Source organism: Aythya ferina (genome assembly GCF_964211825.1).
Source record: "Aythya ferina genome assembly, chromosome: 3".
NCBI lineage: Eukaryota > Metazoa > Chordata > Aves > Anseriformes > Anatidae > Aythya > Aythya ferina.
The window spans coordinates 35,271,286-35,285,529 of NC_140298.1; the positions used below are offsets into that span (position 1 = coordinate 35,271,286).

Sequence of the window (14,244 nt, forward strand, 5' to 3'; positions counted from 1 at the left end):
CATTTCCTACCTAAATATTTTTCACTGTTTCGCCACAATCCTCGCACTTTCCTTGTCCTACTCATTACCATTTTCCTTCTCATTTCTTCCTTTTTTTTTAAAAGGAACATTACACTGTTGCACTACTTGATTATGATCTTTGAGAAGAATTATCCAGATATCCTAGATATTCAATCTGAGTTGCAGCATCTTCCAGAAGCAGCAAAAGTCAAGTAAGTCTAATCCTCTTGCTTATTCCCAGAGCTGGAGTTCCCAGTGATTTCTGTTAACTTAATGATTATTTGTTTTCTTTCTTTCTTTGCTGTCTAACAAACGCATGGCCATCCCTCCAGCTGGGGTACCTGAAATGCCTTTGCTGACATCTTTGATGTTATTCAGATGTAGATGACCAGAGAATTTTTGTCCAAAACCATTTGTGTAAATAGAATCACTACTTTATTCAGATATGTTTATATCTGCTCTGTTTCTGAATCAGATATTGTAACTAGGCTGGTTGTTGTTTGTAATTCACTCACCATACTTTGTGGCAGGTCATCTATGTCATGTGCCATTTTTTTCTGGAGAATTTGTTTAATTATCTGGATGATTTTCTGGATAATCCTAAACTAGAGTCAGTTAGGCACAGAGGCTAAATTAAGTCATTTTCAAGAAGATCCTTCAAAATTTTGCACAAATCAGTTTTGCACAGAAATTTCAAAAGAATTGTATTGTCTGCACAAATTTCAAGGATGATTTTTTCAATTTCTGTAGATGTTTGTTGAAAATGAATATACAAGCCATCCCCTAAAATGCTAGCATTTTTTTTTCTTTACAAAGCATTGTTGGCACTGTTCAAAAATAACCTTTGCATATTATTTGCCCAGCTATGGTTCTTTGTACAGGGAACTACACCAGCTACTAAAAGAGGAGTTAAAGAAAAAAAAAAAAAAAAAAAGTAGGCTCACCCCTAAAGACATTTATTAAGGCTATAGTGGTGTTTCAGAGGTGTAATCTACTCCTTAGCAAATACTTAGAGGAGATGCCTGCTGACTCACAAATAACTGCCAACTGGTTACCTGAAAATTAAATGTCTTTTTTCATAAAAGTCCTAGAGAAAGTTTCTTGTTTGTATATGATGGGCAGAAAATCAGTATGCCAGTTGTGTCTGGGGAAGTATTTATTAACAGTAAATTTATATGCTCAGTTACAGTGCAAGTTTGCAAGGACTACAATATGGTAGAGATACAGATGGAAAAAATCAGCTATTTTTGGACCATAAGGAAGACAAAAATCACAAGTCAATATACTTATAATGGAACTTAATAGTTGACTGGTTCATGAATTGTGTGCAGAGACAATCTGAGACCACAGTAATGTGTATGCTAAATCTGGGGACCCTGTAATGTGTCAGGCAGTTTTTTGCAGGCTGGCCACTCCTTGCTGGAGGGTCAGGCTCAGCTCACAGGGCAGATGTTCTGAGGGCAACCCCCTGCTTCTTCCCAGGAAAATCACTATCTTTAATGTGTCCACGGGCAAGCAGGATCTGCCTCATCTTACATTTCATACAAAAAGCAACACAGAGCACGAACAGACCCCTTTCCCCTTATTTCTAATCATCTGCTGTGGCTGGTGCCAGAGACCGGATACCAGACTTGATGGGCCAATGGTCTGTTCTGCTACACAGTTCCTGTATTCCTGTGTAACACTGCTCTTTTTGTTTTATCTGCTCTGTGTCTGTCTCCTGTGCAGCCTGGTAGAGCTGGAGAAGGAAGTCAACAACATAAAGACCGGATTGAAAGCTGTTGAAGCTGTAAGTATCTGAAGGTTTCCAAAGCTCCATACTTAAAACATCTCACTCAGAATCAGGGGCACTATATATTTTATGATAAGAGAAGGTGCGCTTTCTTTTTCAGTTCCTTTCCATTCCTTTCCAGAATGCATTAACCAAGAAAAAACAAATAAAAGCTTCTCATGTGGAGCTCCTGCTGATGATCTTAGCAGACTTAGGCCCAATGAAAAGCTTGTTTGATCTCGGTCTGGAGAGTAAAAGGACAGTTTGACAAACGGCATGCACTGGAAGGAAAAATAAAATTCTTTCTCTTTCTTACTGGGGGATGGATGACTGCTGAGAAAATGTTTCACGTGCCTCTTGGAGTACTAGTAAACAGGTAGTGCACTGTTATATGCAACCCTAAAGTATCGTAAGCACTCCTTGGGAAAACAAAGGAAAAGACAGACTAGTTAAGGATGAGGGAGTTGAGCTGTCAAGCAAAGCTGAAATGTTCCAGCTATTAATGAAAACCCTTTAAGCTGGACTTAGATTGCCTGTTTTTAATCTGTACGTAGTGCAGAGACTCCCATCTCAGTAGACAGCAGTACAAATGGTGCATTGATGCAGCTGTGTATATTGAACTGTAGGAGTTAAAAAGCTGAGGGTATGGGTCTGAATGCTCCCTTGAGTTACAAATTAATGTGTCATCTGTGATTCCCCTATACTGAAGCCTTCTTTAGTGAGAATGGTGATTTTCTTCCTGGGGAATGGCTCTTGCCTTCCTGAAGTAGGAGAGCATAGTGTGGGACACCATGTTTGGTGCAAGATCTAGGAACTCTCATATTTGCTTCTTGGTTATGCCATTGACCTATATGCATGGCTTTGAACAGCCTCATGTTTGCTTCATTTCTGTGAAGGTCTATATGGCAGTTAAAAATACCTACCTCTCACAAAGGCTGACATGGTACATAGCAAAATAGTGTTCACAAAATGCTTGAGGAAATAAAGATTAAATGCCAGCATTACTCTTTTCTCTCAGTCTCTTAACATCTCCCATTATCTGCACAAATAAATATGCTCTGCCCCTAAGAACAGAAATCTGTTACAAGGAACAAAGTCATATGTTCAGTTTGGTGCTGGCACCTCTTGCCTGTTGGATATACTGAGGCACAGGTAGTGCTGAAGAGAGGCAAGACAGAGGTCTTTGGAAGCCAAGAAGGTCCTTCCAGTGGTTAGCTGTTTCTTGCCTTTTCAACCAGGGTTTCTTTAGCCACACTTTTCAGTGTCCCTCTGTCTTCAGGAAGCTATGTTTTACTTGACTTTTTAAAATCAAGACAGTGTAATGCTAGTGGAGCATTCCAGATGTTTGACTCTGAGTGTCTCCAGTGTCTCAATGGGGGCAATACTGGTAACAGCAGCAGCTTTAATGTGTGACTTTCTTCCACATGTTCCAGACACGGGGCCTTAGCACCATCCTAGAGGAAAATTTTGTCTTCTGGCAGATGTCCTCTGCTGTTTGTCTGCAGCTCCTGCCATGGGACTGCTGGCAAAGGGACCGCTTTTGGGGAATCACATTGGGTGGTTTCTGTGAAATGATTACCTATCTAGAAGAAACTAAACCAGGACTCTCCAGTCCCCCATACCTGCTTTGAGACAGGCAGTGATGACTTCATTTTCCCTTCACCTGGCCTGAGTTTGGTTTGGATCCTGGGGATAGAGAAAGGACTGTGGGGCCTACCAGCAGCCTACCAGGTTCTCTGGCTGTCTCCAGCAGTTCATCATCTAATTAGTCAGTGATCCTCCTGGGAAAAGGCAAGTCTTCCAACCCTTATTTCTGGGTTGTTGGGGTAAGAGGAAGGCAGCAATGGGAAGAGATACTGCTGCATTCGCAGGAAGCCATGTTTGGGAATTAAAAGTACTTGTAAAGTGAAGGCTGACATAAAGTTCATGACTTGAAGAGAGGCCCAGTTTTGGCTGGGGCAGGCAATTCCCCCCTGTTGAAATGTGAGTACCTACTTCTGTTGTACTGTCTGTGATTGGGTTATTTGTCCTTTTCCCTTTGCAGCCAATTTTTCTTCTCTTTCCTATACATGGGTTCAGTGGGCAATCTCTCTTCCCATTCAATCACTGTCTTCCCCCCTCACTCTTTTTGCCATGGTATTTATCATCTGGGGCTGCCAGCACCTCCCAGTCTGCTTGCTCAATTCGCGGTTTTCTGGCATGTAAAAAGCGGCACTATAGCAGCAATAAGAGATCGCTGTCAGGTGGAAGGGGGAGGAGGGGAAGGTGCGATTCTTGATTCCAGTCCAGTGTGTTCTCACCACAGCCTTGGCTCCAGTGACTGAGAAGTTTCTTCAAGGCCCCTTAAGAATAGAAAGCTAAAAATAGTTTCACAGTCAGATGTTCTTAAAGGTACTATTAACCCTTCATTTTCATGGACTTGCAGCTTTTTTGTAAAAATAAGATACATTCCTTTGTCAAGACAGCTATTGCCTTTGTGTAGGATGCTCCCAGAACAGCTGAGTAATTCTTGGTCTTCTCCAAATCAGAAATGAATTCTGTCAGCGGAGCCCTTCTCTCGCACAACAAGGAGATCATGACCTCCACTTGAGAAGCCCCTGCCATGACTGAATAATTTCATGCCTACGGAGATCCAGCAGCCCGGACCACCAAGAGCAGTGCTAACTTGCTGTGCTGTTATGACTAGTAGAGGCCATTTCTAGAAGATACAGAGGAGGTTCTTATTCTCTGGCATTGCTCTTGGGCTGATTACATAATCATGCTGGTTACTTTTGTGGGTTTTCTTAATTTGGAAGAATTACTCTGCAGGGAAGGACTGGATTTGAAATTGAAGAATAGACAATCTAATCTTAATTTTACTTTGAAACACATTGCTCTCCAGTAACAGTCCCAAGTGCCATAGTTTTCAACAGCGTGAGTAAGATAACAAAACTATTACACTTACCTGCTCAAGGAGCAGAGGGGGCTGGAGAAGGGTGAGGGACAAGTAGAGCAACTTTAGCTAAAATTAACTTAAAAATTAGAATGAGAAAAAAATATGAGTAATTCTAGAAAGCATGTGAAGTGACATTTCCTTTATTTCTAAGGTCCAATTCAGAGCAATTGTAGCATAGAGGCAATGCACTGCGAAGTGATGTAACTGAATAGTACTCCTGGGACAATCTCTGATGGTGTATTAGGAAAACCAGTGGAGAAGAGGATGTAATATAAATCAGGGAAGGTAGCACTTCTTTAACATGGACTGTTCTCCAGCCACCTACTCATTGTTTTTCCTGTCACTTTTCTACCTTGTGGTCTTTCTTTGTAGTGGTTACATTCTTTTTCCAATTCACATCAGAAGAGAATAGATGTCACATCTGATTTTACATTGTTGATAGCCAAAGTCATTCTTTGCATTCATCAGTGCTGTAGAGCAAATCCCAAGGTGTTTCTCTGAATAGATTCTTATAAACCCACTCATTTGGCTCTGTGAAACACTATTTTGAGGACCAGTGACAGCGACCACCAAACATACATGTAGCTGAAGTTGCAGCCAGCAGGAAAATATTTTTTACAAATGGAACAGAAGGTCAGATCATAACTTGACCTGCTGTTTCATGCTGTTTTTCCCTACAGAGAAAGCATGACTTTATCATTCCCACTGATTTTTCAGCTGAGAATAAAGTTGAGTACCAGATTACGATTTCATTGTCCCCATGAGCCTGTCAACTGCACACAAGCTGAGCACAGGCATGGGAGAGTGCCAGTCTTACTATAGTTTAGTCATTTTGAGAAGTTCTGTAGCTTTTTCAGTGCCTCAGGCATGGTGAATAGAATACAAGAAGTGGTGACATGGATAATCTTGGTTTAACACTAAAAAAACTTGAGCCACAAAGAAAGATTTTTTAAAAAATTATTTTATTTTTGAGTAGCAGACAAATAGAGCTTAATTTCTTATGGGATTATGTTTTGTTTTGTCCTATAAATCTTATCACAATAGCCACAGTTTATAACTCCATGACTTTTGTGACATCCAAGCAAATGCCTACTATTTAGCAGCGGGCTGGCAAATGTTGTACCTGATATTTTTATGCACGTTCTTCTGTAGGAGAACCAATTTTAGCATCTTTTTTGCTGTCCAGACAGTGCTTACCAAAGAACTATATCTCCTACTTCTTCTCTTTCAGGAACTGGATTATCAGAAGAGACGCATACGGGAATCAGGGGACAGGTTTGTTCCCGTCATGAGTGATTTCATCACTGTGGCCAGTTTCAGCTTCTCAGAGTTAGAAGACCTTCTCAACGAAGCTAGAGACAAGGTATGAATACCTCTTGAAAACATGCATTAAAATGGAAGCAGCAATTTCAGATGCTGGGCATATAGCGAAAACTATAATAGACACTGAACATGTTTTAGGCTGAAGTTTTCATCTTTTCCTAATCTGGTGTATAGCAATTTAGAACACATTTTAGGATTAAAAGAAGGTTCATCGTACTTGCCCACATTTTGTTAGCCTTCCTTAACATTATCTGTGTGTGACAGAGAACTGTGATGGCAATGTCCACGCCAGGATAGCAAGACACTGCCATGCTGTGGTGTTGAAGGGACAGCATTTTAAGCAGTCTCTCAAAACCAGGTCCTTTGGTGATTGGATACAGAGCTGATAACTTTTAACTTCTGCTTCAGACTTCATCCCATCCTGCTCATTCAACTGGGGCTGTTTGGACTTCATTTCTTTCCTTTAAAAGTGCACCTCTGGGTAGTTTGATAATGCTGAATACCCAGTATTTTCCATTTGCACTCTCTGTTTCTGCTTGTATTTGATTGCAAGCACAGAGATCCCAAACATGCAGTTTGTCAGACCTTCTTGGATCCTTCTCACAGAGCCAGTACCAGGTGTGTTACTCTTCAGGTGCTGCTGTGATCATGTTGTACTTCCACTGTCTGCACCTCCTTTACCAGATTTGTACAGCTAAGGAGGTGCTTGCTCTTTGCTGGTGATTGGAGTCTGGCACTAACCCTCTCTGTCTCTCAGTTGAATGAGGAAGAATTTATAGGCAAAGATCATAAGCATATGAAAATGTTTAGAGAAGAGCAAGTTCTAAAGTAAACAGTATGTAATGGCAAATCTACCCTTGTTGGCTGGCATATTAAAAGTGCTTGGCTTTATGAAGCAAATGTGTTATTTCTTTTGGATTGAGTTGTTTCCACTGCTGGTGTCAGACCTTGCAGGGATACATAGCAGTGTTAAGGGACCTCTTGCATTATTAATGAAACCTGTGCCTTTGGGTTGGTAGGCCTTAGATTTTGAAGGACAGGCAAAATACAGGCCAAGGATGTGGAGAGTAAGAGTCCTCACTCATCCAGTCGCTCTTCAGTAATGCCATTCTGCAATTCAAAAGCATTTCCTTGCTGTGGAGATACTTTTGGTGACTCCCAGCTGCAAACAAGGGGAGCCACAGGGTCTCAGTTAGAGCTAGCTATCCTGGCAAATGCCAGTGGGGCAGTAGTGATTACTTCACTTTGAAGACAAAGATGGGCAGTATAACACTTGTTAATGTTGTAAGGACATTTTGTGGAGAATAATGTGCCTAATTTTTTCATTGTTGTTGCATTGCTTGAGAATGTTCAAACCACTTCCAGCAGAATGATGTTCACATCATGCTTGCTTTCTAATCACAAAAGCAGTATTTTGCATTCCATGCCTCCACTGAATTTACTGGGGAAAACACATTTTTCTATGGTTTGGAGGCTTCCATTTTATGATTCGGTACATTTTCAATTTCATTATAGTTCCATTTCTGCAAGTGAAAGTAAAACCCAGCAAGTGGTACACATCCAGCACAGCAATGCAACTTTCGATCAGTTGCAGGAAAAATGTATTCCTTTGCTTTAAGAACAACCAGAGAGCCTCCCTGCACATGGACTGATATGTCTGGAAGTTGTTGTACACTTTTTTTAGACATAGCGAACATAAAGCTCTTGACAAAAAGAGATGTTTTACTTTAATGACTATAACACGCTTAGGAAACATTTCTCTACCTCTCCTCACACACCCTTACTATGTTTGAACACATGCCCTTCCAACTTCTCTTCAACCTATGGCTTTGCTTCTTCCACTGGCAATAAGCTGCTTTTGGACTCCTGAAAGGGAACTGTCTGTCCTTACCAATGCTGAGCTATTTCTCATGTTTGCCTCATATTACTTTTCCCCTCCCTTCTTCCTCTTTTTCTTCTTTTTCTTTAAAAAAAAAAAAAAAAAAAAAAAGCTGGAAATTTTCAACAAACCAGATGTGCTTTGCAAAGCCTATAACATCTTCCATTCTCAGTGGGCTCTCTGTGTTTGTTGAATTGGGAGCTTTTTTTCTTACCATGGAAACCTACTCCAACTAGCCAATTAAAGGAAGAGAGGGACTAAGACATCTGATTATCCTGTTCTTTTTTAATTTCTCAAAGCAAAGCTAATAATAATAATTAAAAAAAAAAAAAAAAAAAGTAGTGGGAGAGGGAAGACTTTTAAAAATATTTAAAGGAGCCCAGGAAGAATTGGTCTAGTTCACAGAATTATTAATAATAATGAAGCCCTAGTTTTAACAGCTGGAGTTGGGTATCTTTCTAAATATAGATGTGGCTAATTGATTGCCATGAGCTAATCAGAGCCATGTTTCCTCAGCTGGGATTTAAAACAATACAAATTATCATTTCAAACCTGGGAAGCTTTTTATTTTTAAAATATCTTTAGTACTGGCAAAAGTAATTTCAGTATTGAAGTTCTGGAAACGGCCCATTACTAAGGTGTGGTGCTGACCTTCTCTGTAAAGGATATATTTCACAATCCCATTCAGTACTTTTTTTGGCCTTTATGCTGAAACAGGACTATTTACTGTTAGTAGTCACAGAAAAGAAGTGGTATTTAAAATTTAAAGAGCCAGATTGTCAGATGCAGGCACCCGTTTTTGCAGAGGAAGCTTTGTAACTATACTTATCTCCATGCAGTAAACAGATGGCTTGGTTAAAAAGTGATTGAAAACTTAGACCAACTCTTTAAATAGGCACCCCAGCACAGCTGCTTCTTGTTCTTTCTGTGTGATTTTTTTTTTTTTTCACTTCCAATACCACTTTATAAGGGAATATATAGATTAGATCAAGGGATAATGTTTTCTGCCATTTCCCATAAAACTGGAAGGTGGGGGTAGAAGAAAGTGAAATTCTTACATGCTTGAACAGATGAAACCTTGATTTTTTCAAATCAGAAAAAAACAGAATGGGGTTAAATTTTGTTTGTGAAAATTCTTCCCTATGCTTCCTGTGGGGAGGCAATGAAAATACCCAGGGAGACAAACAGTGTCCCCCCATTGTGTGAATTTGATTTTCTTACTCGAATAGTGACATTTGCCCTATGTGTAACTTTACAATACACTTGAATGTTGACAGGTACGGACTTAAATCACTATATTGCTGTATAACTCTTCTACCGAAGAGGGTTTCATTTTGTGAATTTTCATTCAGGGGCCACAGTGTGGGCAAGGCTGATGAGAAAGGCAGGAAAAATGTCCATCTCCAGACTTTCTCATGACAGCTAAACCCAGGCAGGCAAAGTGTTTGTGTTTAGCATTGTGGAGACCAAAGTTCAGACTCCGTGCATGCTTTTAATAAGCTTAGCACGTGTATTAATGTTTTTGAAGAGCAGCAAGGCAGTGAAAGCCAAAATCCATTTCAGAAAGTAGCCATTAATGGCAAAATGCTATGAAGCACATGCAAATACTGTGCTCCAAGTGCCAGTTACAGGCTGTGCACTTCGGTCATTCATTTGGGGGACTGTTATTTTCTGTCAGCCTCTGGTGCTGGCAGAGGAGGAAAGGATCAGGACAGAGATGGAGGATGTCAGGGCAGGGTGTGTTTCAAAGGCAGGGGCAGGCCCCAAAGCCTGCCATCAGAAACAGCCATTTGGTGACCAAATTGCATAGCTCTTGTGATTAGGACTGCAAATGCTTCAGGGCAGGTTGGTATCTAGCATATCGGAAATGTTTATAGCACTTGTATCTAGGCTTTGGGGCTTCCAGAGTCACTGTTGGTCTTCTGGAGGAATCCTTTTAGAGCATGAAGCTGCAAAGAGAGCTGGGCATAGCCCTGCCTGAAACCAGCAGGTCTCTTTCCATTAACTGATCTGAATCTGTCCCATAAAGAGAACAGACATTTATTTGAACTGCCTTGGTACAGGGTTGGATTCTTTGTAACAGCAAACTCGGGATTACTCTTCTGGGGAAGACAGTTCATGTTGCATGGTATAATTCATTTTTGTGTTGGCTTCTCCCTTGATAGTGGACAGCACAGACAGCAGGAAATTTTTATCATGGCTGTTTTTCCTCCTCCTCCCGGAGTCCCCATTCCTGCCGTTTCCAGAGCTCTTCTGCCACTGTTTAACATTTCATTGGCAAGCACAGCAGAGAGTGTGTGCGCTGCTGTCCCGCTTTCCCTCTCCTTGCTAAAATGGCTTTTTAAAATAAACAACTGTCTAAACGATTTGCTTTGGCAAGGGGATGAATTCAGTGGAAAGTTTGGCAGAGGAAGCAGAGCTGGCACTGAGCTCGTGGACCTGTTATATCATGGAGCTTGGGGGCCCTTATGGTGTGGAAATGAATTTTTTAATGAAAAAAAAAAGAGATACCATCCTGTATTACAGTGGAAAACCTGCTGAAACACAGTTTTCCATCTTGCTTTTGCCCATGTCATCTGTCCCCAAATGACTTGAGGAATACGCAAGTTTCAAAGACCGCTCCCTGTGATACTACAGCACGTCACCAAATTCTGGGAAGAGTTGAGCACGCCTGCGGACTGAGCTCCGGGTTTCACAGCCTACCCAAAACTGGGTACTGTTATGCAGGGAATTTGCTGCTTGTGCTGTGCCACGCTGCTCTACCCGCAATGCCCCAAGCCATTGTGAGCCCCGGTGTGCAGCTTGGAGCCTGGGCTTGGCTCCAGGGCTGAGGATGCTGCCTCCAGCTGCATACTGCCCCTCATCCCACCACCAGTACCTTGTAAAAGCACATGTGATGGCAGCACCAGAGTTACAGGGAAACAGAAGAAGGAATAAAAACAGAGGGGTCTGTTGGAGTTTAAGCAGTGAAAAGACCGTGTGGTTCTCTTTACGGTAGTGCACTGAATAAATGTCGCACCCTATTGCTGTGAAGTGAGGGTTTTTTCTTTGTCCTGTATCAGATTTGTGGAGCAACATTTTCTGTTCTTTAACAAATGGAGAAAGTAGAGGCTTAGAGAGGAAAATGAGCTCCCAAGCCACATCATGGGCAGAGCTTGCAACTTTAGCTGGATCTCCTGTCCTGCCTCCCTCTGACCTGTCACATCTTTCTGGAGGCAGCAGAGAAAGAGGGAAAATGTTTACTTCATAGAACTGCAGATTTCTCTATTGCAGTTATTTTGGGACATCTTGCTCGCAGATTTTTACTTTTCATCTTTGACTGCTTTACCATAAATGACTGTGATCTGCTAAGCCATGTAACTGGGTGCCAAAGTCAGGCTGTTCTCAGGATTCATCCTCCCTGTTGCTGCTCAGAGACCACAGCACCCAGAGTGCTGGGCCCTTCCATCACAGCAACACTGCTCCTCTTCTGGGTGGCTTTGGGGAGGCAGTGTCAAAAACCTCTCTTCCTGTGTGACAAGAATTAGTTGGTGCTGGTAGTTGGGTGACAGGCCATGTGAAGAACATTTGCAGACAACACTACCCTCTAATGGAGACTTTTGTGTATGTAGGATCTAACAGCCCCAAGCAAGGACCTTTTTCCTCTTCAACCCCCAGCCTCCCTAAAAGACCCGGAAACAAGCACCCACGGGCTCAAAGCAGCACAGCTCCTGCAGACCCCAGCACTCACCTTCGCTGTGCACAGCAGCATTGAGGAGCTGAGGGAAGAGAAATGGTGCACCACTGGTACAACAGCTGTCTCCTCTGGGCTAATGCTGAAAAATAACACTGTCAGGCTTCCTCCTAGCTGGCAGCTGAAGTCACTGCTCTTAATTTGGGCCTTATTTTCAGTTTTCACAGGGGTTAACCACAAGTTAAGAGGGAAGAGATTCCAGGTAGCACATCTCCCATGAGCAGCACTAAGCTGTAGGTGCTGTGTATGCTTAGGCACCAGTGGCAATGCCATCAGTGGCAATGCCACAGAAAGACTCAAGTCTTTCTGTGGTGTCTCCAGTTCCCTGGCTGATGGCCACACCGGTGTAGGCAAGCCAACAAAATACAGCACATGGAGATACGTTATACTGCTTGTGGTATTTACAGCCTGTATTCTCTCTGCTGAAAAGCTAGTGCTGGTCACTGTGTATTACTGTGAATCTGCTGCAGTTTTCTGAGTATTTAAGTAGACTATGTGTACATTATGTATAGAGAGAATAAATATATAGAGGGAAACTGAGGGAGAGGGAGTAGGTGTGCATATGTGCATGCATTTGTCTTCAGAGGTTTCAGGGAAAAGGAGTTAAATAGAGAAGTAATCTGTTGCTGTTTCCAAACCCTGAAGTCCCTCCACGACTTGCTGCTGTTGTAGTGCTTCCTTCAACTCCTGCCATGTTTGGTAGCTCAAAGCAACTTGCATTTCTTCCAACACTTTTTTTTTTTTCTTTTCATTTTCAGAAACTTTGGGTTTCTTTGTTTGTTTCTGGCTGAGAACACAGCCTTTTTTAAGGAAAAAAAAAAGAAGCCAGTGCTTCAAACTGCCTCGTGGGCCTGGCAGGGAAAGCAGAGGAGGGGAGATGCTAAATCTCTCGCGCTGTGCCAGAAGGAAGCTGTTTTCCTTGGAGATTTCTTCCCCCTGCAGTTGACTGGGAGACATTGTACTTCACCTGGTACAGGGCCAGAGGGGTTTATAAGTCCTGCTTCCAAACTCATGTTGTGTTGAGCCTGAACTGTTCTTGCTCTTTTCCATTCTGCAAGAGTACCCACCTAAGGGAAGAGAAGCTGGGCTGTGTTAGTACGAACTGAGCACACACACAAGATTAGCTGAAGACAGTCCGTAGCCTGGGAGAGTTGGGGTTTGGTCTGGTGACCATGGGTGTCTGTGAGGATGCTCTCCTTCTCAGTGGTGGTACCTTAAGGTGCAAGCAGGGAAGGCCAGGGCAGTCATGCACCAGGGCACCAGCAGTATCAGGAGTGTGGTGCTGATGCTGCCTGATGCAGCATGGAGGTGTGTGAGTGAAGGACAATGATGCAGTTTAGGGATATGTACAGATTTTTAGGAGTTAGTGCATATGTGCTGTAGACAGCATGCATTTTGGTGAGCACAGAGGCACGTTTGTGAGCAGAAAGGAGTAATTAACAGAGTATGGGTACTGCAGGACTGATGTCCAGGAGCCAGGGGTTGCTATGAATTTACCACATCCAGATCAGGACTGCCCTATGACTGAAGTCCTGCCAGTTGGCTCCCTCCACATGTATCCTGCAGCCTCAACATTTGCCTTTTAAAATAAAAGCCACTTGTGATGTATTCACTCTCTTTTAAGTCTGCCTGGGAGCCCTGGCTGCTTTCCTTGCCCCTCTCTCATGCCATGCCTGTCCTCAGTCTCCTCTCCCAGGCAACATGGACTCAGAACTGCAGAGTGATGGATGACATGACAAAAGGCTCCTGAAAGGATAGGCTACAACATTATTTCTCAAAACCTCTGAAGTCAGCCCTTTTACTGTGGATTTGAGGGGGAAAGGGAAGGTGGAAGGTGAAAGACTGGGCTACTTTGGTAGTTGTTCTCCAGCTAGCTCACTGCCTTTCATGCCCCTGCTGTCCCACAGCTGTAGCCAGATGGTCACCCTCTGAAATTGTACCATCCCCCTCAGGCACTGAACATTTTTTTGGCATCAGCGGGATAGATGGTGTTTTCCAGCACCATGGCCCTGTGTTGCCCAAAGGATACCCATGAGAGCAGATTCCTCAGGACAGAGGCACCTGCCATAATGAGAGGCATTTTTCTTGCTGGCTGGGGGAGGAGTTTCTGCTCACCACATGAATGCTCGGGGGGTATTGAATTACCAGTGTGGTTACGCATAAGCTTTCCTTGCTGTCTTCATCAGCCTGCCTGCCTAATTGTTGCTCTTGTGTTTTCTGCCCCCTTGACAGTATGCCAAGGCACTGAAGCATTTTGGAGAGAATGAGGGCAAGATGCAGCCAGATGAATTTTTTGGCATCTTCGACACTTTCTTGCAGTCGTTTGCAGAGGCAAAGCAAGATCTGGAGAATATGAGGAAGAAAAAGGAAGAGGAGGAGCGCAGGGCACGCATGGAGGCCATGGTGAGAACCTGGGCACAGGAAGGGGTTTATTTTCATCACCTGTTCGTGTCTCCAGAGAAAGGTTGAGAGACCCAATTCCAGTGCTCGTTGCTGTTACTGTTTTATGTTCTCCTTCTTGCCACCTCTATTTGCCATCCTTCTCCTCACAAGCAATGGTGTTTTCCTGTTGGTTGTACTGTCAGCTTTCAGAAGCTGACAAA

The 14,244-nt window shown here is 42.8% G+C and overlaps 1 protein-coding gene across 5 annotated transcripts in view; it reads left to right on the top strand.

Moving 5' to 3' along the window:
* DAAM2 (dishevelled associated activator of morphogenesis 2) overlaps positions 1 to 14,244 on the top strand; it is a 193,933-nt gene that overhangs the window by 171,773 nt on the left and 7,916 nt on the right. For all 5 annotated transcript variants that reach the window (XM_084515887.1, XM_084515888.1, XM_084515886.1 and 2 more), the window contains 4 exons: positions 105 to 212; positions 1,729 to 1,789; positions 5,938 to 6,069; positions 13,874 to 14,044. In XM_084515887.1, coding sequence (XP_084372013.1) covers positions 105 to 212; positions 1,729 to 1,789; positions 5,938 to 6,069; positions 13,874 to 14,044 — 472 coding nt within the window. The remainder of the gene's footprint in view (positions 1 to 104; positions 213 to 1,728; positions 1,790 to 5,937; positions 6,070 to 13,873; positions 14,045 to 14,244) is intronic.